Raw genomic sequence first — 24,550 nt, forward strand, 5'->3', positions numbered from 1 at the left:
GGAGAGGGGAAGGGGACGAAAGGATAGGTGAAGGGGACGAGAGGAGAGGGGAAGGGAAGGGTACGAGAGGAGAGGGGAAGGGGACGAGAGGAGAGGGGAAGGGGACGAGAGGAGAGGAGAGGGGAAGGGGACAGAGGAGAGGGGAAGGGGATGAGAGGAGAGGGGAAGGGGACGAGAGGAGAGGAGAGGAGAGGTGAAGGGGACAAGAGGAGAGGGGAAGGGGACGAGAGGAGAGGAGAGGGGAAGGGGACAGAGGAGAGGGGAAGGGGACGAGAGGAGAGGGGAAGGGGACAAGAGGAGAGGAGAGGTGAAGGGGACAAGAGGAGAGGGGAAGGGGACGAGAGGAGAGGGGAAGGGGAGAGAGGAGAGGGGAAGGAGACGAGAGGAGAGGGGAAGGGGACGAGAGGAAGAAGAGAAGAGGAGGAGAGAGAAAAGGAGATGGGGAAGGGGAGAGGAGAGGGGAAGGGGACGAGAGGAGAGGAGAGGGGAAGGGAGGAGAGGAGAGGGGAAGGGAAGGGGACGAGAGGAGAGTAGAGGGGAAGGGGACGAGAGGAGAGGGAAAGGGGACGAGAGGAGAGGGGAAGGGTACGAGAGGAGAGGAGAAAGGGGACAAGACGAGAGGAGAGGAGAGTGGGACGAGAGGAGAGGGGAAGGGTACGAGAGGAGAGGAGAGGGGAAGGGGACGAGAGGAGAGGGGAAGGGGACGAGAGGAGAGGGGAAGGGGAGAGAGGAGAGGAGAGGGGAAGGGGACGAGAGGAGAGGAGAGGGGACGAGAGGAGAGGAGAGGTAAAGGGGATGAGAGGAGAGGAGAGGGGAAGGGGAGAGAGGAGAGGGGAAGGGGATGAGAGGAGAGGAGAGAGGAAGGGGAGAGAGGAGAGGAGAGGGGAAGAGGACGAGAGTAGAGGGGAAGGGGACGAGAGGAGAGGGGAAGGGGACGAGAGGAGAGCGGAAGGGGACGAGAGGAGAGGAGAGGGGAAGGAGACGAGAGGAGAGGGGAAGGGGACGAGAGGAGAGGAGAGGGGAAGGAGACGAGAGGAGAGGGGAAGGGGACGAGAGGAGAGGGGATGGGGATGAGAGGAAGAAGAGAAGAGGAGGAGAGAGAAAAGGAGATGGGGAAGGGGAGAGGAGAGGGGAAGGGGACGAGAGGAGAGGGGAAGGGGAGAGAGGTGAGGGGAAGGGGATGAGAGGAGAGGGGAAGGGGAGAGGAGAGGGGAAGGGGACGAGAGGAGAGGCGAAGGGAAGGGGACGAGAGGAGAGGGGAAGGGGACGAGAGGACAGGGGAAGGGGACGAGAGGAGAGGGGAAGGGGACGAGAGGAGAGGGGAAGGGGACGAGAGGAGAGAGAGAGGGGAGGGGACGAGAGGAGAGGGGAAGGGGACGAGAGGAGAGGGGAAGGAAGGGGACGAGAGGAGAGGGGAAGGGGACGAGAGGAGAGGGGAAGGGGACGAGAGGAGAGGAGAGGGGAGGGGACGAGAGGAGAGGAGAGGGGGAGGGGACGAGAGGTGAGGGGAAGGGGAAGGGAAGGGGATGAGAGGAGAGGGGAAGGTGACGAGAGGAGAGGGGAAGGGGACGAGAGGAGAGGGGAAGGGGACTAGAGAGGAGAGGAGAGGGGGAGGGGACGAGAGGAGAGGAGAGGGGGGCGAGAGGAGAGGGGAAGGGAAGGGGACGAGAGGAGAGGGGAAGGGGTTGAGAGGAAGAAGAGAAGAGGAGGAGAGAGAAAAGGAGATGGGGAAGAAGAGAGGAGAGGAGAGGAAAGTAAAGGAAAGAAGGGGAGATGAGAGGAAAGGAAAGGAGGAAGGCTAAAGGGAGGCCACAGAAGGTGAGAGGAATAGGTACTGCGTGGGTGGGTTACTTACCGGTTCGTTTTCCACCTTGACAATTGAATGAATTAGAATAATCAAATCAAAACCTGCTTTACAATACAACAGCAGAACAGCCACTATATCCATCTTCTAGTCTCCTCTGTTATGCCTTACAGACACTTACTGACGTCTGACCAAGATTAACTTTATGTGTGGCTACATCTCTGCGAGGAAGTCTTCTCACCCGGTGCCAACCCTAAAGTCATTCATTAAACATTGACGACAACGACGGTGCCTGAAATGATCGTAAAAGGTAGTGGAAAGCCCTGGCAGAGTAGCAAATCACATTAGGCTCCTACAAATGAGAGAGAGAGAGAGAGAGAGAGAGAGAGAGAGAGAGAGAGAGAGAGAGAGAGAGAGAGAGAGAGAGAGAGAGAGAGAGAGAGAGAGAGAGAGAGAGAGCGAGAGAGAGAGCAAGAGAGAGAGAGAGAGAGAGAGAGAGAGAGAGAGAGAGAGAGAGAGAGAGAGAGAGAGAGAGAGGGAGAGAGAGACAGAGAGAGAGAGAGAGAGAGAGCGAGAGAGCAGAGAGAGAGAGAGAGAGAGAGAGAGAGAGAGAGAGAGAGTGCATGTGTGTGTGTGTGTGTATCAGTGGAGGCTCCTCAGAGGAGAAAGGGGAGGACCTCAGTGAATTTCATAAAAATAAAAATAGTGAAACATTAAAAAAGTTATCCTTTTTAGATAAAACTATACTAAATATATTCACATCACCAAATAATTGATTAAAACACACTGTTTTGCAATTAAGGTCTACAGTAGCCTCAACAGCACTCTGTAGGGTAGCACCATGGTGTAGCCAGAGTACAGCTAGCTTCCGTCCTCCTCTGGGTACATTGAATTCAATACAAATCCTAGGAGGCTCATGGTTCTCACCCCCTTCCATAGACTTACACAGTAATTATGACAACTTACATCCTCCAACATATCAGAGCTCTTGTAGCATGAACTGACATGTTGTCCACCCAATCAAAGGATCAGAGAATGAATCTAGCACTGAAAGCTTAAACTAGTTGACTCAAAGAGAGAGAAAGACAATAGTTGAACAGTTTTGAACAAATTGATGTCTTCGAAAATTGAGAAGCGAGCGAGAGAAAGAGAGATTTCGTCATTTTGTCATTTTTTTTCACTTTCACTTTCACTTAGCTAGCAAATGCAGCTTGCTAGTTTTGCCTACTCAAACACCCGGCTCAAACAGAGGGATGCTATGTCAACTAGCTGGCTATGACTATCCAACACTGGAACTCTTCCTAGTCTAGGTAAGCTTTTGGTTTTACTAATTTATTGCCACCGGGGCCCACTGTACTGCTTACTGTACTGCATGATTGTAACAGGTTTACTAACGTGGCTGCTATGAAAGTGAACTGTGATCAGGGGTGTATTCATTCCGCAGATTCTGTTGAAAAACTTTTTGCAAACGGAACAAAACGGGGATGAACATACCTGAATTTGTCTAATTGAAACTCTCGTTTGCAACTGTTGGACTAATGATTACACCCTAGATCAGCTAGATGCTGGCAAGAGTGTGCAGGGCGGTATTGAATGTGTCACTGTCTGTCACCTCAAATCTTTCTCTCGACATGTGTGCACCTACGTTGTAAACTTTCATTCATTTGCTAGGTTGTGGCAACCTCATGATGGGTATAGGGACAATTAGAGTATCATGTTGTAGCCTAAACTTATTGCTGTTACATTGAACTGGGTGAATGGAATATGAACGACAATCATCCAATATTCTGTAATAGAAATAAGACCATGCTCATAAAATAAATATTCGTCCTCCCTCATCTTAAACGGCACCGACCGCCACTGGTGTGTGTGTGTATGGTGTGTGTGTGTGTGTGTGTGTGTATGGTGTGTGTGTGTGTGTATGGTGTGTGTGTGTGTGTGTGTGTGTGTGTATGTATGGTGTGTGTGTGTGTGTGTGTGTGTGTGGTGGGTGTGTGTTGTGTGTGTGTGTGTATGGTGTGCGTGTGTGTGTGTATGGTGTGTGTGCGTGTGTGTTTATGGTGTGTGTGTGTGTGTGTGTATGGTGTGTGTGTGTGTGTGTGTATGGTGTGTGTATGTGTGTGTGTATGGTGTGTGTGTGTGTGTGTATGGTGTGTGTGTGTATGGTGTGTGTGTGTGTGTGTGTGTGTGTGTGTGTGTGTGTGTGTGTGTGTGTGTGTGTGTGTGTGTGTGTGTGTGTGTGTGTGTGTGTGTGTGTGTGTGTGTGTGTGTGTGTGTGTGTGTGTGTGTATGTGTATGGTGTGTGTGTGAGAAAGTAAGAGATAGGGGAAGAAAGAGAAGAACAGAAAGGCAGAGTAAAGCTCTAACCGATAGACTGATAGACTGGCCGTAACTGATAGACTTGCCATGTGCATTCTGCAGAACTAGATGTGTAGGCATCAGGTTTTTCTAAAGAGGGATTTGTCCGATTCTTTATGCTGACCTTTCGCTAACTACCCTGTCAGTGTGTCTGAGTTAGCGGCCTGTGGATGAGGCGGATAATGGAATAGATGGTGTGTGTGTGCACGCATGTGTTTGTGAATGTGTGTGTGTGTGTGTGTGTGTGTGTGTGTATGTGTGTGTGTATGTGTAAAGGGCAGAGTCGGCAGTGCACTGTGCTCCTAATGTAATCCATCTTTCCTTCGGAGGCTGCCAGGCCACAGAGCAACAGGCGGCTCACAGGGGAGAGGTGGGAGAAACCCTGTAGGTTCAATTCCCATTCTGATTAAATAGCACAGGGATTTGACGCTCAGCCAGCATGATCTGGCTCTTCTCTCAGCGAGATCCACATTATGATAGAATTACACACACCTTCAATTTAACGAAATAGGATACAATAACGCACACTGTGACATAATGTAATGGCACATGTTGTTATCACATTACATGTAAACCAGGGATCCATAAATGACGTTCATTTAATGGTGTATTCCATTGAGATGTAAAAAATATTTGTTGTACGATATGTGTGTATATGTATGTGACTGCATGTGTTTATTTCTGAAACTGGTTATGTGTGTGTGTGTGTGTGTGTGTCTGTGTGTGTGTGTGTGTGTGTGTGTGTGTGTGTGTGTGTGTGTGTGTGTGTGTGTGTGTGTGTGTGTGTGTGTGTGTGTGTGAGAGAGAGAGAGAGAGAGAGAGAGAGAGAGAGAGAGTGAGAGAGAGATGGAAAGAAAGAGAGAGGGAGTGATAGAGAAAGGGAGTGATAGAGAGAGGGTGTCAACGATGTAGTGATGGTGTGGTGGGGAATCAGGCGCAGAAGCAGAGGTACAGTCCAACAAGACTTTACTATGCAAAAATAATCCACAAACGGCAGGAGGCCAAACAGACGCGCACAGGCGTCAACACACGATCGCACGAAAACACAGTGCGCAAAACTCTCCTAAACAGAGGAGGACACTACTAATCCTGGCGTACTGGAAAAATAACACAGCTACGCAACCATCTGACAAGCGACAATTACACACAACACTATACACACAAACAGGGAACTAAATAGGGTGCATAATGAGACCTAACACAAAACAGGTGTGGCTAACAGACAAAACTAATCAAACAGGAAACACAGAACATAGAACGGTGGCAGCTAGAATTCGGAGACGACGAACGCCGAAGCCTGCCCGAACAAGGGAGAGAGGCAGCCTCGGCCGAAACCGTGACAGTACCCCCCTTGACGCGCGGCTCCAGACGCGCGCCGACTCCGGCCTTGGGGACGACCCGGAGGCCGCGGCGCAGGGCGCGTCGGATACCCCCGATGGAATTCCGTCAGGAGCGACAGGTCCAAAATGTCTCTCCTCGGCACCCAGCACCGCTCCTCCGGACCGTACCCCTCCCACTCCACTAGATACTGAAGACCCCCCTCCGACGTCTAGAATCCAAGATGGATTTCACGGTGTACGCCGGTGCCCCCTCGATGTCCAACGGGGCGGAGGAGTCTCCAAGATCTCATGTTCTTGGAGTGGGCCCGCTACCACCGGCCTGAGAAGGGGACACATGGAACGAGGGGTTAATACACTTATACTCCACTGGTAACTGTAATCTATAACAAACCTCGTTCAACCTTCTCAGGACTTTAAATGGCCCCTACAAACCGCCGACCCAGTTTCCGACAGGGCAGGCGGAGGGGCAGGTTTCTGGCAGAGAGCCAGACTCGATCTCCAGGTGCGTACACAGGCCCCTCACTGCGGTGTAGGTCGGCGCTCGTCTTCTGTCGACGTATGGCACGCTGCAGATGGACGTGTGCAGCGTTCCACGTCTCCTCCGAGCGCCGCACCCACTCATCCACAGCGGGGGCCTCGATCTGGCTCTCATGCCATGGTGCCAGAACCGGCTGGTACCCTAAAACACACTGAAAAGGGGGTTAGTTGGGTGGAGGAGTGGCGGAGAGAGTTCTGTGCCATCTCGGCCCAGGGCACATATCTCGCCCACTCCTCCGGCCGGTCCCGGCAGTATGTTCTGAGAAACCTGCCCACATCCTGGTTTACGCGCTCCACCTGCCCATTACTCTCCGGGTGGTAACCCGAGGTGAGGCTCACCGAGACCCCCAACCGCTCCATAAACGCTCTCCAGACTCTGGAGGTGAATTGGGGACCCCGGTCAGCCACAATGTCCTCGGGCACCCCGTAGTGCCGGAACACATGAGTGAATAGTGCTTCGGCGGTCTGTAGGGCAGTAGGAAGACCCGGCATGGGGAGCAAACGACAGGCCTTAGAGAACCGGTCCACAACGACCAGGAGTGTAGTATTCCCTTGAGAGAGGGGAAGGTCAGTTATAAAATCCACCGAGAGGTGGGACCATGGTCGTTGTGGAACGGGCAGGGGCAGTAACTTACCCCTAGGCAGATGTCTAGGCGCCTTACACTGGGCGCACACCGAGCAGGAGGAAACATAAACCCTCACATCCCTGGCCAACGTGGGCCACCAATATTTGGCACTAAGACAGTGCACTGTCCGGCCGATACCCGGATGTCCAGAGGAGGGTGACGTGTGAGCCCAATAGATCAATCGATCCCGACACTCGAGCGGAACATACTTCCGACCCTCCGGGCATTGTGGTGGACTAGGGTCGGTGCGTAATGCCCGCTCGAGCTCAGAATCGAGCTCCCACACCACCGGTGCCACTAGACACGACTCCGGCAGTATGGGAGTGGGCTCCACGGACCTCTCCTCCCCGTCATACCGCCGAGACAGCGCATCTGCCTTACCGTTTTGTGACCCAGGGATGTAGGTGATCTTAAAAGAGAAACGGGTCAAAAACATACTCCATCTAGCCTGTCGAGGGTTCAGCCTCCTCGCTGCCCGGATGTACTCCAGGTTACGGTGGTCCGTCAAAATGAGGAAAGGGTGTTGAGCCCCCCTCAAGCCAGTGCCTCCACACCTTAAGGGCCTGTACCACAGCTAACAGCTCCCTGTCCCCTACGTCATAATTTCGCTCCGCCGGGCTGAGCTTCTTGGAATAGAAGGCACAGGGGCGGAGTTTAGGTGGCGCGCCTGACCGTTGTGAAAGCACGGCGCCAATACCGGCCTCAGACGCGTCCACCTCTACCTGAAATGGTAAAGAGGGATCCGGATGCGCCAGCACCGGAGCCGAGGTGAACAGGTCCTTCAGCTTCTCAAACGCCCTGTCCGCCTCGACTGACCACTGCAGACGCACCGGGCCCCCCCTTTAAGAGAGACGTGATGGGAGCTGCCACTTGCCCAAAACCCCGGATAAACCTCCGGTAGTAATTCGCAAACCCCAAAAACTGCTGCACCTCTTTCACAGTGGTTGGTGTTTGCCAATTACGCACGGCTGACACTCGGTCTACCTCCATCTTCACCCCTGACGCCGACAACTGATACCCCAAAAAGGAAATCGACTCCTGGAAAAACAGACACTTCTCTGCCTTCACATACAGGTCGTGCTCCACCAGCCTCCGCAACACCCTGCGCACCAGGGCCACATGCTCGACACGGGTAGGTGAGTACACGAGAATGTCATCTATGTACACCACGACTCCCTGTCCCTGCATGTCCCTGAAGATCTCATCCACGAATGATTGGAAAACTGACGGAGCATTCATCAACCCGTATGGCATGACTAGATACTCGTAATGGCCCGAGGTGGTACTAAAGGCTGTTTTCCATTCATCATCCTTCCTGATGCGCACCAAGTTGTACGCGCTCCTGAGATCTAATTTCGTGAAGAAACGCGCCCCATGCAACGACTCAGTCATGGTCGCAATCAGCGGGAGTGGATAACTATACTTCACCGTAATCTGATTGAGACCACGGTAATCGATGCACGGACGCAAACCCCCATCCTTTTTCTTCACGAAAAAGAAACTCGAGGACGCGGGGGAAGTGGACGGCCGTATGTATCCTTGTCTCAGTGATTCGTCTATGTAAACCTCCATAGCTTTCTTCTCCTCCTGAGACAGAGGATACACATGACTCCGTGGGAGCGCAGCTCCTGCCTGAAGGTCTATCGCACAATCCCCTGCCTATGGGGTGGCAACCGCGTCGCCTCGCCTTACTAAACGCAATAGCCAAATCCCCATACTCAGGTGGAATGTGCAATGCGGGCACCTGGTTTGGACTCTCCACCGAGGTAGCCCCTATGGAAACGCCCAAACATCTACCCACACACTGAGCAGACCACTCCATCAGAGCCCTCTCCTGCCACGAAATAACGGGGTTATGGGTACTTAACCAGGGCATGCCCAGCACCACCGGATACGCAGGAGAGTCAATCAGAAACAGTTGAATTATCTCCTGATGACTCCCCTGCGCACACATCCTAAGTGGCGCCGTGACCTCCCTGATTAAGCCCGTACCCAACGGACGACTATCTAGGGCGTGAACGGGAAAAGGAACATCAACAGGGAGAAGGGGAAACCCTAACTCTAAACAAAACTTCTTATCAATAAAATTCCCAGCCGCGCCTGAATCTACCAGCGCCTTATACTGGGAATGAGGTGCCACCTGCGGAAAACGCACAGGCATACAAAAATGGGCAACAGTGAGCTCTGGGTGAGTGGGGCGCCTACTCACCTGGAGGGAATCCCCAGTGCGGGACCTGTCGTCATCTCCCGAGGAGGCCATCCCCAGCACCTAGCCGCGGTGTGTCCTCCCCGACCACAGTTGGTGCAGTGGATGGACCCCCTCACCTGCCGACTCCTCCTATCTCTAGCGCCAGCGCCCCGAGCTCCATAGGACACGGCTCGGATGCGCTGGAGGGTGAAATGGACGGACCCCCCTCAGGACGTCCGCGGGTGGCCAATAGGTTATCTAACCTGATTGACATGTCGACCAGCTGGTCGAAAGAGAGACTGGTGTCCCTACAGGCCAGCTCCCTACGGACGCCTCTCTTAGGCTACATCGATATATATCGACGAGGGCCCGCTCATTCCACCCTGCATCAGCCGCTAGAGCACGGAATTCAAGCGCGAATTCCTGAGCACTCCTCCTCCCCTGCCGGAGGAAGACCAGACGCTCCCCGCCGCTTTCCCCTCCGGGGGATGGTCGAACACCGCCCTAAAGCGGCGGGAGAACTCGTCGTAGGTGATACTCGCGGCGTCGATCCTCCTCCACTCCGCGTTGGCCCATTCCAACGCCTTCCCGGACAGGCAGGATATCAGGGCAGACACGCTCTCATGCCCCGAGGGTGCCGGGTGTACGGTGGCCAGGTACAACTCCACCTGGAGGAGGAATCCCTGACACCCAGCCGCGGTTCCGTCGTAGGCCCTCGGGAGAGCGAGTCGGATCCCTCGGTGTTCTGGCGCTGGAATGGGCAGGCTGGCCGATGGTGCTGGCTGGGCTGGCGGTGAGGAAGGTGTTGGAGGTGCGCCCCAGCCTCGGAGCGTGGTGATTACCTCCTGCAGGGCGGTTCCCATCTGGAGGATCTGTTCCTGTTGCTCCCGAACCTGGACCTCCAGTCTCGTCGGCGCTGCTTCGGCTCCCGCTGATTCCATGTTTAAGGTGTGTAATTCTGTCAACGATGTAGTGATGGTGTGGTGGGGAATCAGGCGCAGAAGCAGAGGTACAGTCCAACAAGACTTTACTATGCAAAAATAATCCACAAACGGCAGGAGGCCAAACAGACGCGCACAGGCGTCAACACACGATCGCACGAAAACACAGTGCGCAAAACTCTCCTAAACAGAGGAGGACACTACTAATCCTGGCGTACTGGAAAAATAACACAGCTACGCAACCATCTGACAAGCGACAATTACACACAACACTATACACACAAACAGGGAACTAAATAGGGTGCATAATGAGACCTAACACAAAACAGGTGTGGCTAACAGACAAAACTAATCAAACAGGAAACACAGAACATAGAACGGTGGCAGCTAGAATTCCGGAGACGACGAACGCCGAAGCCTGCCCGAACAAGGGAGAGAGGCAGCCTCGGCCGAAACCGTGACAGAGGGAGTGATAGACAGAGGGAGTGATAGAGAGAGGGAGTGATAGAGAGAGGGAGTGATAGAGAAAGGGAGTGATAGAGAGAGTGAGTGATAGAGAGAGGGAGTGATAGAGAAAGGGAGTGATAGAGAGAGGGAGTGATAGAGAGAGGGAGTGATAGAGAGAGGGAGTGATAGAGAGAGGGAGTGATAGACAGAGGGAGTGATAGAGAGGGAGTGATAGAGAGAGGGAGTGATAGACAGAGGGAGTGATAGAGAGAGGGAGTGATAGACAGAGGGAGTGATAGAGAGAGGGAGTGATAGAGAGAGGGGGTGATAGAGAGAGGGAGTGATAGAGAGAGGGAGTGATAGAGAGAGGGAGTGATAGAGAGAGGGAGTGATAGACAGAGGGAGTGATAGAGAGAGGGAGTGATAGACAGAGGGAGTGATAGAGAGAGGGAGTGATAGAGAGAGGGAGTGATAGAGAGAGGGAGTGATAGACAGAGGGAGTGATAGAGAGAGGGAGTGATAGAGAGAGGGAGTGATAGACAGAGGGAGTGAAAGAGAGAGGGAGTGATAGAGAGAGGGAGTGATAGAGAGAGGGAGTGATAGAGAGAGGGAGTGATAGAGAGAGGGAGTGATAGAGAGAGGGAGTGATAGAGAGAGGGAATGATAGACAGAGGGAGTGATAGAGAGAGGGAATGATAGACAGAGGGAATGATAGACAGAGGGAGTGATAGAGAGAGGGGGTGATAGAGAGAGGGAATGATAGACAGAGGGAGTGATAGAGAGAGGGGGTGATAGAGAGCCATTGTTTATGCTGTCTTTGGCAATAATCACAGATTCTGCTCATGCCAATATTGATGCCAGATGGTATCCATCCGTGTCATGCCATCATGTCTTTGAAACAGGGAAGAGAGTGGTGTACAAAATAAGAATAAACTGCCTAATGTGGCTGTGTCATATAAATACCAATCACACTCATATCACACCCACAGCTAAATTAGCCTAGCTAAACCGCTTACATTAGCACACTCCCCAATCTGCTGCCTCTATAGGAAATAGGTTGTCTCTTAATGTAAGAGGATGAATCGGCTATTTGGATGCAATATGAGAAGCATCCCACAGACGTCAGTTCAATGTCTTGTTTTGATTTACAATCAACTTTTAAAAAATTTAGGTTGAAAGTGGGGTGAAAAAAAAACACAAAACGTTGATGACTTTTTTGCAAATCCAATTAGTTTTCCATGTTGAGTCAATTTCATCACATAGATGTTTTGGGTTGAAATGACTTGGAAACAAAGTTGATTCGACCAGTTTTTTGCCCAGTGGCAAATAATGTTCAACTAACAAATAGACTCAATATCAGATATTCTAATTTACAGAAATGTCTGTAAATGTTACCAAGTATTTTGGTGAATAATTAAATAACATAATTAAATAACAGACAAAAACTGTTCGTGTGCTTCAGCCGACTAAAATTATTTTTATGGTGGTGGAAGTCTGGGAGAGCCTAAATATAGTAGGAATAGGTCTGATTGCTTTAGTTGAATTATAAAAGTGTAATTTCATTTCAATGCACTGCTCCTTTTACAAATCGATATCGCACCTATTGGACTGCACCAGTAGTTCTCAGCATTCATTCCTTCTTCCATCCCTTCTACAGAGCAGCATTGAAAAAACGTTGTGGTCAGGTTTATGTGCCCGGCCTCAGCTGTCTGTGCCGCCATCCTCCATCAGTCGCCCGAGGATGTCAAGTTTTGTGGAGCATTAAGTGTGTTCCTGCCCATTCCTCTCAACCTGTTCCCTGTTTTCTGCATCTCTGCACACCCCTCCCCTACCCTCCCCTTCCACCACTCTCTCGCTCCTCTCCTCAACCATATTCTTGCCTCTCCCCTTGGGATCCTCTTAACCTTCACACTCCGAAAATGTAAAAAGGCTAAAAAACAAACTAAAAGAGTAAGCTCAACGTAGTCGCTATGAGTGTGTTCATGTGTGAGTGAATGGGAGAGACAGTTGGAGAGATGCTAAGTGATATTTACCTCTCTCTCTCTTCCACATCCCTCCATTCCCCCAGTAAGGCGACTGTCACACCTCTCCTCCTGAAATATCATCTGTATCCATCCACCTATCCCTCTTTTCTTCCATCCATCCATCCATCCATCCATCCATCCATCAGCCCCTTCCATTCCAGCAGCTATCCGTCAATAGCTCAGCAGCGCAGCAGTTAGTCTCAGGACAAACAAAGGCAGTATCCAGCCATCCATCACCACAACTCACTTTTTAGTCCACCACCACTGAGTAGCCCAACTACCTGTTTTAAAGAGGTGTGCACACATACAAGCATACACACAGGCATTTTTGCATCTATCTCTCTGTATGTGTGTGCTTTAGTATGTTAGGATCCTATGATGCTGCTGGATTAAAGCTATATACTGAAAGTGCACCCCCCCTCTCTTTTACTAATAAATGTCAGTTTTGAAAGGTCATATTTAAAGTGTTTTAGCAATATAAAATCTTATTCAAATCTGTTCAAATACAGCCCCCAGGAAGAATCTGACACATTTCTTTTTACATTTTATGACAAGCGAGCACTTAGATACGGTCATTTTCACGTTTTCATAAATCCATAGAATGTTTGGGAATGACGTACAGTAAGGCGTTTGTGAACATTCTATAACAATGTAGAGTGGGAAAGTAGCCGTACGTTTGGACAATTAATAGACACTTCAGTAAATAAAACCTAATAAAACCCATTTGCCACATGGGCCTGCCATCATTCACTTTGAACTGGACTGTGTGTTTACAGGCAGTAGCAACAGCGCGACTTTAGATCATTAAAACACATTTGCCAAAAGCCACAAAATACACCTGAATGGATTTCTGTAAATATGTTAATACCATTTGGGAACTTCACAGTCCTATTGATCAAACAACCATGAAAAGGTAGGCTATCTCTCCCTCAGTTGCCTTGCACATCAACAACAACAATATCAACAACTAGTGCTAGCCAGAGCGAGATGAGCTATAATCTAATGAGGGAACGTTAGATAAACCCTGTCAAACTTTTTCAGCTAGTTGGCCGTCAAAATTGCATTGATAAACAATGGGGAATAGTAGCCTGCTCGTCCTTCTGCAGCTTGCCTGCCAATGCATGCTTGTCCCAACCCACGGTTTGACAACTGAATGGGAAGTTGCCCACCCGCCCACCCGCCCATTTGATCAATACCAAATACATTTGATTGACAACTAAGAGATATACTAACAGTGGATGACAGTCGTTCAAGTTCAGCATAGCTAGCTAGCAAAGCGATTCATATTTCTTGCTAGCTAACCAAGTGACACCTGCATCTCTAGCTGTAGCCACCGAAAACCGTTATGAGGGGAAAAAGTCGGTCACTCACCCACTCCTCCAATGACATGACATTCTCCCAGCAGCTAGCTAGCTAAATAAATAACTAACTACATAAATAGGTACACTAGCCCAGGGGTGTCAAACTCAATCAGCGCATGGGCCATATTGGAAAAACACAACGAATTTGCGGGCCAGACAGAGCCTATTTGTTGGGGGGGGTAGAAGGATTACTTTATCCTATCCCAGGTGTTCCTTAAAGAGGTGGGGTTTCAAATGTCTCCGGAAGGTGGTGAGTGACTCCGCTGTCCTGGCGTCGTGAGGGAGCTTGTTCCACCATTGGGGTGCCAGAGCAGCGAACAGCTTTGACTGGGCTGAGCGGGAACTATGCTTCCGCAGAGGAAGGGGAGCCAGCAGGCCAGAGGTGGATGAACGAAATGCCCTCGCCTGGGTGTAGGGACTGATCAGAGCCTGAAGGTATGGAGGTGCCGTTCCCCTCACTGCTCCATAGGCAAGCACCATGGTCTTGTAACGGATGCGAGCTTCAACTGGAAGCCAGTGGAGTGTGCGGAGGAGGGGGGTGACGTGAGAGAACTTGGGAAGGTTGAACACCAGACGGGCTGCGGCATTCTGGATGAGTTGTAGGGGTTTAATGGCACAGGCAGGGAGCCCAGCCAACAGCGAGTTGCAGTAATCCAGACGGGAGATGACAAGTGCCTGGATTAGGACCTGTGCCGCTTCCTGTGTAAGGCAGGGTCGTACTTATGCAGATGTGCATAATATGCTGTGACCGTAATCAAAAAGTGTTTAACAACTCCAAATAACAAAAACATAGCTATATGTTGTTGTAGCATTTAAACTTAAAACATGTTTTACATTTTTTGGGATCACCAGTGCGGTTGAATGCAGCATTGCTGTATGGTGCACTCAAAATGTATTGTAGTTGAGTAGCCAGCCTAGGCTACTGCTCAAATGTTGCTGTAAGAGGCCTACATGTTTCTCCTTTGCATGGTGTTTTGTTGCAGGTTTAGTTTTTTGGTTATTCATTGTCAAGCTTTAAAAACCGAAGCCAGACTGCAACATTTTAGTAGCCTAGCTAGGACTGTGGCATGTGTCTGTACACTTTCCCTCTGCTGTGCGCTGAAAACAGGACACAAAAGCAGTGCAATTGAAGTTAAATTCACAGATGCTGGTGCATCAGACTGTAATTTCATAAAGTAGATGACTCAACTGTTGACTCATTTATACTCGGTTGTGTGTCCTATTCGGCCCGCGGGCCTTGTGTTTGACACTTGTGCGCTAGTCTATTAGCCACGTTATGATTGACTTGTGATCATTGTCCTTGCTAGTTTGATTGTATTGACATTCCCAGTCTTAGTTACAGTCGTGCTTTTATGTTCAAAATATTGAGTCATTGAAACTAAAACAGTGCATCCCGAATGGGTGGAGGCATTAAACAATGTACCAGGCCAGATGTGATTTACAACCTGATAGCAATATTTTTTGGGACTACCAAGAAATGTATTGGTGAATTATATGAATCATGCATTGAACAGCATCCATCTATTCTGCCAACAATGCCTTAATGTACGTCATGTAATTTTGAGTCAAATATAACCTATTTTTAAAACCTCTTATAAAGGTGGTTTTGAAGCATAAACTGGGAATTTGATATTATTGACTGATATTATGATTGTCCTTTTGTTTCAGAGAGAGCGAGAGAGAGAGAGAGAGAGAGAGGGGGGGATGGGGTAGAGAGAGAGAAAGAGAGAGAGAGGGGGGGGGGAGATGGGGGGAGAGAGAGAGAAAGAGAGAGAGAGAGAGAGAGAGAGAGAGAGAGAGAGAGAGAGAGAGAGAGAGAGAGAGAGAGAGAGAGAGAGACAGAGAGAGGGGGGGGGGAGAGAGATGGGGGAGAGAGAGAGAGAGAAAGAGAGAGAGAGAGATTTAAAGCCCCTGAGCTTTTAGCACAATGTTCAGTTTAGTTTCCCACTAAAACAAAATGTTCTTTTCTTTTAGCATATTCAGTCCGGGTTCCTTGGAGAGAACTACAAAAATATCTTACTGTTTTCTGCTGGTAAATGTGGAAGAAATTCTCCACTGACTTCTTTTGCAGAAGCTGTATTAAAACAAGTGTATAAGCACTTTGTGACACCTTCTGATGTAAAAAAGGCTTTATAAAATACATTTGATTGATTGATTGATTGAAATGTCCATCACCTGCTGTTCCTTAACTGCTAGCTACTCCTAAATATGAATATAAGAGTCATGGGTTGAGACATACGGAATCTCCCACCTGATTCAAAAAACTCCTACATGATGCCCCCTGGAATATCACCAAGTACAGATGGTGAGCATAAAACTTTACTGCCTCTGTAATTTTACCATCTAATTTAATCTCCAATACATAAAAAACAGGTAAACACTGAAATCATAAATGCAGTGAACCGTGATTATACAAGGGAAAAGGCTGATGCCATTTGTGACACGTTTCAGGAAGCTAGGCGTATGCCGCGCGTCACTACTTCACAGGAGAGTCATTTGAAAGTAAAACATTTTTTAAATCAAAATGCGTTTTTGGGCAGAAATGCCTTCTTGAACATGTGAACTTTCATGTGCCTTAATAACAAACTTGTATGCCATCTGTAAATACAAATTGGTTTAGCCACGGAAAAAGACAGGAACGATCCCGCTAGCCATGATTGGCTGAAATAATGGATGGGCTGGACATGCCGAGAGATGAGTTCGGATTGGTCTGCCATGTAGCACTCCTCTGTCAATAATTAGCTGCTCAGTATGTGTAGGTAATCCTTTCTAACTTAGATTTTTTTTAAAGATAGCTCTCCACTTTCTGGAGGACTGAGTTTTGAAATCAGTGGATTGCCCGGTGGAAGCAGAGTATGATAGCTAAGAAGATGGAGAAAATTCAGGCGTTTGATTGCAAATGCGGAATAAGTCGAAAAGAGAACACAGAAGGCTGTTGTATAAAACACCTGTCTCCGGATTACATATTTAAACTAAGGGCAACCATGGCATCCGTGACAGAAAGGGAGAAGCATTCATCCATGTATACGGGTAAGAGAGTCTAGCTAGCTCCATTTTCAGATATTATAAGTTTCTAATTTTATCAGAAGTCGTTTTCATTGCAAGTTAAAGCGTACTGTTAGCTAACTAGCTAACGTTAGCTGGCTTGCTCGTTAGCTAAAGTTACGTGAATGATCTGTGTAATAATATTATTCGTATCTCAGAGCCATTTGCATTGCTAGTTATAGTCTAATATTAGCTAGCTAGCTAACATTGAACCTAGCTAGTTGGTTAGTGTTTAGCTACCTGTAGATTCATGCAGGGTAGTAATGTTATAAGTTGGGATTATGGTTCATTGTTTAGCTAGCTAGCTACGGCTAAACAAAAGACTCCACTATGCAAGTAACCATTTCACTGTACCTTTTATACTTTCTGTATCCTGTGCATGTGACAAATAAATATAGATTGTATTTGATATAGTGTGTGTTTACCAGAGACGGTCATGTGAAGAACAATCTGCGCCAAAGTCAGATTGGGATATAACTTTAGGCCAACAAGACAGTGTCCAAGTTAAAAAATTATCCGGTAGAATGCCCTGCTTTTAATTCGTCACACTCACAACCGTAAGCTATTTTCTGTAATTATCTCGCCATTAACTTGTAAATAATGATGTTGTTGTGAGTTTATTTTCCTGTAATAATGAATGACAACTGTATACAGACATGTCGATAGACGTAGTATAAACCAGCCTTTAGTCTTGAAATCTTTGGTTGTTTAATACACGACCATACTCACTGTTTAGCACATGGCCACAATCCTTAAAGAGATGGGTGGGGCTAAGGCTTAAGTGGGTGTGAACGATGCTGAATGGGTGTATACAAAGAGGAGCTCTCCAGTAGGTGTACCAAAACATTCAAGAGCCATTTTCTCAAAAGTGGGGTTACAAGTTTATCAATTTTCAAAGCAGAATTACTTTCCCATTGTTCCTCAACTGTAGTGTATGATATACAATTTTCTAGCTCTGAGTCTTTAGTTTTATCCAATGTAACAAACACAATTTCAAATTTTGATACGTAGTTCGAATCGAGCTGGTTGGTCACATTTTACTATCCAATCCACTGGAGCCCATTCCCTTTGGACAAAATGGTGTTTCATCCTGGATGATCCAACACTCACCTTGGCTGCCCCTTAATATAATTATTTCAGCCAATAGTTGGCTGTGTTCTTGTGTTTATTTTCTCTAATAATATTGTCAGGGGCAACATTGTGCCGTAAGACCTTGGAGTTAGGACGACTAGTGGGGTTGTGACCAGAAAGTTGCTGATTCAAGTCCCTGGTGCGGTACGCTGTTGTGGTGCCCTTGAGCAAGGTCGCTACTGTTTCAGCATACTACCGGTACCCAGTTGTGGAAACAAACCAAAAAACTGTTTAAAAAGTACAAGTCTCAGAAGATAGAAACATTTGCAGAGCAAGGTCAGGCCACTCAGTAGAATGGGATGGCTTGCTGCTAAAACCTTTTCAGCATTTAGAGGAACATTCACATTTATTTTATTGTTGACTTTGCTCCTCCTCTTCCTAGTCCCTATAGGCTGTAGCTGTGTTCAACTCAACCCCCCTACAAGAGAATCAAGAAAAACTCAGAAAACTGTCAAATATTGCCATACAGTATATGATAACATCTTACAGTATTTTCTCAAACTTCTTTACATAACCATATCTTCAAATATTTAAAAAAAGATCAGATTAAAGATCAGATTAAATGCATACACACTGCACACTGTATAGATGCATATCAGCGATAAGCTCCAGTCCTGTGTAGCTCAGTTGGTAGAGCATGGCGCTTGCAACGCCAGGGTTGTGGGTTCGATTCTTACGGGGGACCAGTATGAAAATGTATGCACTCACTAACGGTAAGTCGCTCTGGATAAGAGTGTCTGCTAAATGATCTAAATGTAAGATCCCATGTAAAGAATCCCATACCAATCCCTTTCTCTCAGATCTCACTATCTCGTGTGTGTGTGTGTGTGTGTGTGTGTGTGTGTGTGTGTGTGTGTGTGTGTGTGTGTGTGTGTGTGTGTGTCCTTCCACAGCACTGTACTGTAGGCTCCTTGTTGCTCGAAGCTAGCTGAGATAATTAAGGTTGAGGGTGGACAGCTCCCTCCAGTGCTTCTAGAGGCTGGGCCCACTGACTGGGGCTATTCATTTACACAGAGAAACGCAGAAGGAACACAGGACATCTCCCTGGGGGGGTGATGTTGGGATAGTGGTGGCGCGTACAGAGGGGTGTGTGTGTGTGTTAGGCAGAGGGAGTATGCTACTCAGCTAGTGTTTGATGCTGCCGCTCCACTATTTAGGTTTTGCTGCAGTTGGTCTGTGTTTTTGTTTGAAGCTTTAGCAGTCCACCACACAGTGCTCTATTTTCCAAGCTGCCATGAATAGACTCTTTACATTCTAGTGCGAAAAGAGGTTTAGTTTTGAAGTGGCTTTTCATCACCTTCTATAGGCTACTATCTGTAGTATAGTGGGGATGGATTAAATCCTCTTTGACATGCTCTGTCTGTAATGTTCCCATTTAGTTTTTCTACCTGATGTTTGTCCAGTACTCTACCTGCCTGTGTCTGTCTGAGTGCCTGAATTCCTAAATGCGTGTGTGTGTGTGTGTGTGTGTGTGCGTGTGCGTGTGTGTGTGGCAAATTCAGACGGCTAGTATGAATCGAGAGGAATATGAAGCTCCCGTTACATCTCATTGTTCTGCAGTTGTTGTTCTTCTGAAGCTCAGGGTCCTGCTGTTGTGTCAAGTCTCTCCCTCAGCATCTCTCTCTCTCTCCTCCCACTGAAAGAGGGACTCCTCGCTTCATCGAAGCATCTATGCTGTGATGAGAAACTCCACCTAGCAAACTAGGACGCTCACTGCATAATCAGCAAGAATAGCAAGCAGCAAAGTCAAAAAAGAGAGAAAAAATATGTTTGCAGTGGGAAGCACAATTTCGTATACTGAACGTGCAATTGCTGACAAAAGTAGTTCAGCCAGTAAATATTGTCCATATAGGCTTTTCTTTATCTACGATGTGTTTATTTATTAATGCCTCACTCGAATATCTTAAAGAACATGGAGGGGGTGCATCAGAGTTTAAAACTGATGCTACTCCTACATACTGGGCCCTGAAGCTATAATGTCTCTTCTCTTCTGACACAGTATCTTAGCTGCCTTTCTTTTACTTATTTTTCCCCTTCCTTTTTCTACCCCTCTTTTGGTTTATTCACACTACGGAGTCAAGCTGAACCAAGCCGAGCCAGGCTGTACTGTGCTAAACTGCTTACTTATCCAACATAGTTGCTGGAACCAAGCACACTTAGAAAAAAGGCTTCCAAAAGGGTTCTTCAGCTGTCCCCATAGGATAACCCTTTTTGGTTCCAGGTAAAACCCTTTTTGGTTCCAGGTAGAACCCTCTGTGGAAAGGGTTCTACATATAACCCAAAAGGGTTCTACCTTGAACCAAAAGGGTTCTACCTGGAACCAAAAAGGGGTTTTCAAAGGGTTCTCCCTTGGGGACAGCCGAATAACCCTTTTAGGTTCTAGATAGCACCTTTTTTTCTAAGAGTGCAGGAAAGGACAATGGGTGTGTTCGTAAATTGCCTCCAGTGTCAGAGTGCGCTCTGGGCCATTCATAAATTCAGAGCGTTGTCAGATTGTCAGTTTGTAAATTCAGAGCTATTCACTCTCGGAGCGGTCGGAGTGCATACTGGACACTCTGGCTGCTTGGGCTGAAGAGTAGGGTTGATCCGAGCGTTCTGATCTTACAACCGCACCGAAGCTAACTGGCTAAAGTTGGCTAGCTTGCTAGCTACTTTCAGACATACAGTGAGGGAAAAAAGTATTTGATCCCCTGCTGATTTTGTACGTTTGCCCACTGACAAAGAAATGATCAGTCTATAATTTTAATGGTAGGTTTATTTGAACAGTGAGAGACAGAATAACAACCACAAAATCCAGAAAAATGCATGTCAAAAATGTGATAAATTGATTTGCATTTTAATGAGGGAAATAAGTATTTGACCCCGTCTCAATCAGAAAGATTTCTGGCTCCCAGGTGTCTTTTATACAGGTAACGAGCTGAGATTAGGAGCACACTCTTAAAGCTTGTTACCTGTATAAAAGACACCTGTCCACAGAAGCAATCAATCAATCAGATTCCAAACTCTCCACCATGGCCAAGACCAAATAGCTCTCCAAGGATGTCAGGGACAAGATTGTAGACCTACACAAGGCTGGAATGGGCTACAAGACCATCGCCAAGCAGCTTGGTGAGAAGGTGACAACAGTTGGTGCGATTATTCTCAAATAATAGAAACACAAAAGAACTGTCAATCACGCTCGGCCTCGGGCTCCATGCAAGATCTCACCTCGTGGAGTTGCAATGATCATGAGAACGGTGAGGAATCAGCCCAGAACTACACGGGAGGATCATGTCAATGATCTCAAGGCAGCTGGGACCATAGTCACCAAGAAAACAATTGGTAACACACTATGCCGTGAAGGACTGAAATCCTGCAGCACCCGCAAGGTCCCCCTACTCAAGAAAGCACATATACATGCCCGTCTGAAGTTTGCCAATGAACATCTGAATGATTCAGAGGAGAACTGAGTGAAAGTGTTGTGGTCAGATGAGACCAAAATGGAGCTCTTTGGCATCAACTCAACTAGCCGTGTTTGGAGGAGGAGGAATGCTGCCTATGACCCCAAGAACACCATCCCCACCGTCAAACATGGAGGTGGAAACATTATGCTTTGGGGGTGTTTTTCTGCTAAGGGGACAGGACAACTTCACCGCATCAAAGGGACGATGGACGGGGCCATGTACCGTCAAATCTTGGGTGAGAACCTCCTTCCCTCAGCCAGGGCATTGAAAATGGGTTGTGGATGGGTATTCCAGTATGACAATGACCCAAAACACACGGCCAAGGCAACAAAGGTGTGGCTCAAGAAGAAGCACATTAAGGTCCTGGAGTGGCCTAGCCAGTTTCCAGACCTTAATCCCATAGAAAATCTGTGGAGGGAGCTGAAGGTTCAAGTTGCCAAACGTCAGGCTCGAAACCTTAATGACTTGGAGAAGATCTGCAAAGAGGAGAGGGACAAAATCCCTCCTGAGATGTGTGCAAACCTGGTGGCCAATTACAAGAAACATCTGACCTCTGTGATTGTCAACAAAGGTTTTGCCAGCAAGTACTAAGTCATGTTTTGCAGAGGGGTCAAATACTTTTTTCCCTCATTAAAATGCAAATCAATTTATAACATTTTTGACATGTGTTTTTCTGGATTTTTTTGTTGTTATTCTGTCTCTCACTGTTCAAATAAATCTACCATTAAAATGATAGACTGATCATTTCTTTGTCAGTGGGCAAACGTACAAAATCAGCAGGGGATCAAAATTTTTTCCCTCACTGTAAATGAGAGAACACTTCACTCTGACCATTTTACTTGCCTTAGCAAAGCTGGTTATAGGCCTACACTCTTGGAAAAAATATGCTATTTAGAACCTTAAAGGGTATTCGGCTGTCCCAATAGGAGAACCATTTGAAGAACCCATTTTGGTTCCAGGTAGAAACCTTTTGTTCCATGTAGAACCCTTTCCACAGAGGGTTTTACATTAAACCAAAAATGTTCTACCTGGAATGAAAAAGGATTCTCCTATGGGGATAGCCGAAGAACCCTTTTGAAAGCCTTTTTTCTAAGAGTGTACTGTATATGGGTTAGTGACTGTAACTGTGTTAATGGCAACAATTTAATTGTGTTTTTTATGTTTACTGAAACCTGTCATAACAACCGGGTGTAGGTTGTTTGTAAATGCATCAATTATTCTGCGCTCTGAGACTATCAAACCAGAGTGCACTATTATAGATTGTAGATTGCCAGGGTGAATTTATGAACGCTCCCAATGTGAAAAGAAAATATCCAAGCCAGCATTGTACAGTTCAGGTTGACATGATCGTGTGAGATGGGTATTTGTGACATAAACCTTCCTTCTCTCCCTCCTTTGCAGTGTGGAGCATGACTTCCGACTGCAGGAGGGGGCAGTTACCCGCACATGGAGGGTAGAGGACCGTCCAGAGGGCTCCCCCCTGGCCGCTGTGACCCCTCAGCCCACCACGCCACACCGCCAGGAATCACCCCTGCTGGTGACACCGGCACGCCCACCTCACAGCGGCAAGAAGAGCAGGAAGAAGTGCTTCTGGTTCTTGTGAACTTTAAACTTTGGAGGGGGGGTGGGATAGGGAAGGACGCAATGAATAAGGCCTCTCCTTCTTAAGATTGTGAAGGACGGAGATGGATACAGTACTTTACATGCTTCCTCTATAGGCTGCGAGGGACTGAATGGTAGTGTGTGGAGTGTGGGGCCCTGATGTGGAAGGAGAGAGAAAAATAAAATGGAAGCTCAAAACAAGTGTGAGAAGAAGCAGTAAACAATAGAGTTTAAAAGAGATATTAAATAGGTATAAAGGAGAAATAAAAGGTATAAAAGATAAATAAAAGGTATAAAGGAGAAATAAAAGAGAAATAAAATATAAATAAAAGAGGTAAAAAAGAAGCATAAATGTAGTTAAAGGACATGGATGAACTGTAGTGTGTAGATGAATGGAATCTGTGCTGATCCTGGTGTTGGAACTGAATAGAGTGAAGAGTGGAACGAACATGCTTGTGTTGTAGTTGCACCGAAAGGCCTCTTCAGCACCTGAGATCAGTTTTTAGTGCAGGGAGGAAGGTACTGTAAAATGTGCTCCAATGTGCTAAGCTTTGAACAGGCCTACCTGGTAGGGGCAATTATAGAAGTGAAAGTGTAGAAGATGAAAAGAAATGATAAGGATAAAATGAAGGATCAGGAAGTGAGGAGGTATAAAAGGCTAGGGGATGGTGGGAGTAAAAAAGAGCGGAAAAGAACGAGTGTACAGAGAGAAGAGTGGAAGGATCCATCCTCATCACTAATGGACAAATGAGGGTTAGAACACCAGCTTTTATATCCTGAGATGTTTCAATAAATCAATTATTATGATGACCCTTATTTAATACTTTTAATAGAATTGATCATACAAAAACTACAAACATACGTACACCAACACAGGCTGAGAAATGCACCAGGAGAAAAAGTGAGAAAAAAAACAACATATTAAAGTGTACATAAAACAGAGAGTTCTGCTGCTTGAATTGCTATATTTCAGATACGGATTACTGCTCTATAAAGTATTTTACCACAATTTGTTTGGGTATATTGTCGTTAATGCTCTCATTGATTTTTAACAGGATGAAGTCTTGTGATGAGTCACAAGTTGGTATAGCTTGTTAGCAGGCTTTTTGTCGTCGGCTAGCTACAGTACACCTGTTGCCTGGCCTAAACACAATTAGCGTTGTTACCTTGTACCCCTGCACATCGACTTGGTACTGGTACCCCGTGTATATAGCCAAGTTATCGCTACTCATTCGGTATTTATTCCTCATGTTATTATTTTTCTATTATTTCTAATTGTTTCTCTCTGCATTGTTGGGAAGGCCCCGTAAGTAAACCTGTTGTTTATGAAGCATTTGACAAATACAATTTTATTTGAGCTCCACTGCTTTAGCATCCCACTAATAGCAGGTTTCCACTAGTTTTAGCTACCCGTGGTCTCTAGCTCTCTGTCGGTTCCTACCATTCGGAGTTAGCTAGCTTAGCTTTCGAGTGTCTTAGCTAGCTAGTGGGCTAACGGCACCACAGGTGTTTTAGCTAGCAACCTCTGGGCTAAACCCCCATTTGGTTTGTTTGGCTAACACGAGCAGTGCTGTTTCTTCACAGTGTGTTAACCCACCGTTGAAGCACTATCCGTTTTACATTCCACTATAAAAGGTAACCTAGCCATGCGTTTCTACCTCGAGATACTTGGTTTACACACCGAGTCAACACTTAGTATTTCA

At 47.2% G+C, this 24,550-nt stretch overlaps 1 protein-coding gene across 1 annotated transcript in view; it reads left to right on the plus strand.

Annotated features, from left to right (window-relative positions):
- The window catches only part of LOC121573518 (mucin-5AC), a 47,974-nt gene extending 24,133 nt beyond the window's left edge, over positions 1–23,841 (plus strand). The window contains exon 3 of the mRNA XM_041885570.1: positions 22,647–23,841. Coding sequence (XP_041741504.1) covers positions 22,647–22,848 — 202 coding nt within the window. The 3' untranslated portion in view covers positions 22,849–23,841. The remainder of the gene's footprint in view (positions 1–22,646) is intronic.
- Positions 23,842–24,550: the final 709 nt, after the last annotated feature.

This window comes from Coregonus clupeaformis, chromosome 9 (assembly GCF_020615455.1).
Source record: "Coregonus clupeaformis isolate EN_2021a chromosome 9, ASM2061545v1, whole genome shotgun sequence".
Taxonomy (NCBI): Eukaryota; Metazoa; Chordata; class Actinopteri; order Salmoniformes; family Salmonidae; genus Coregonus; species Coregonus clupeaformis.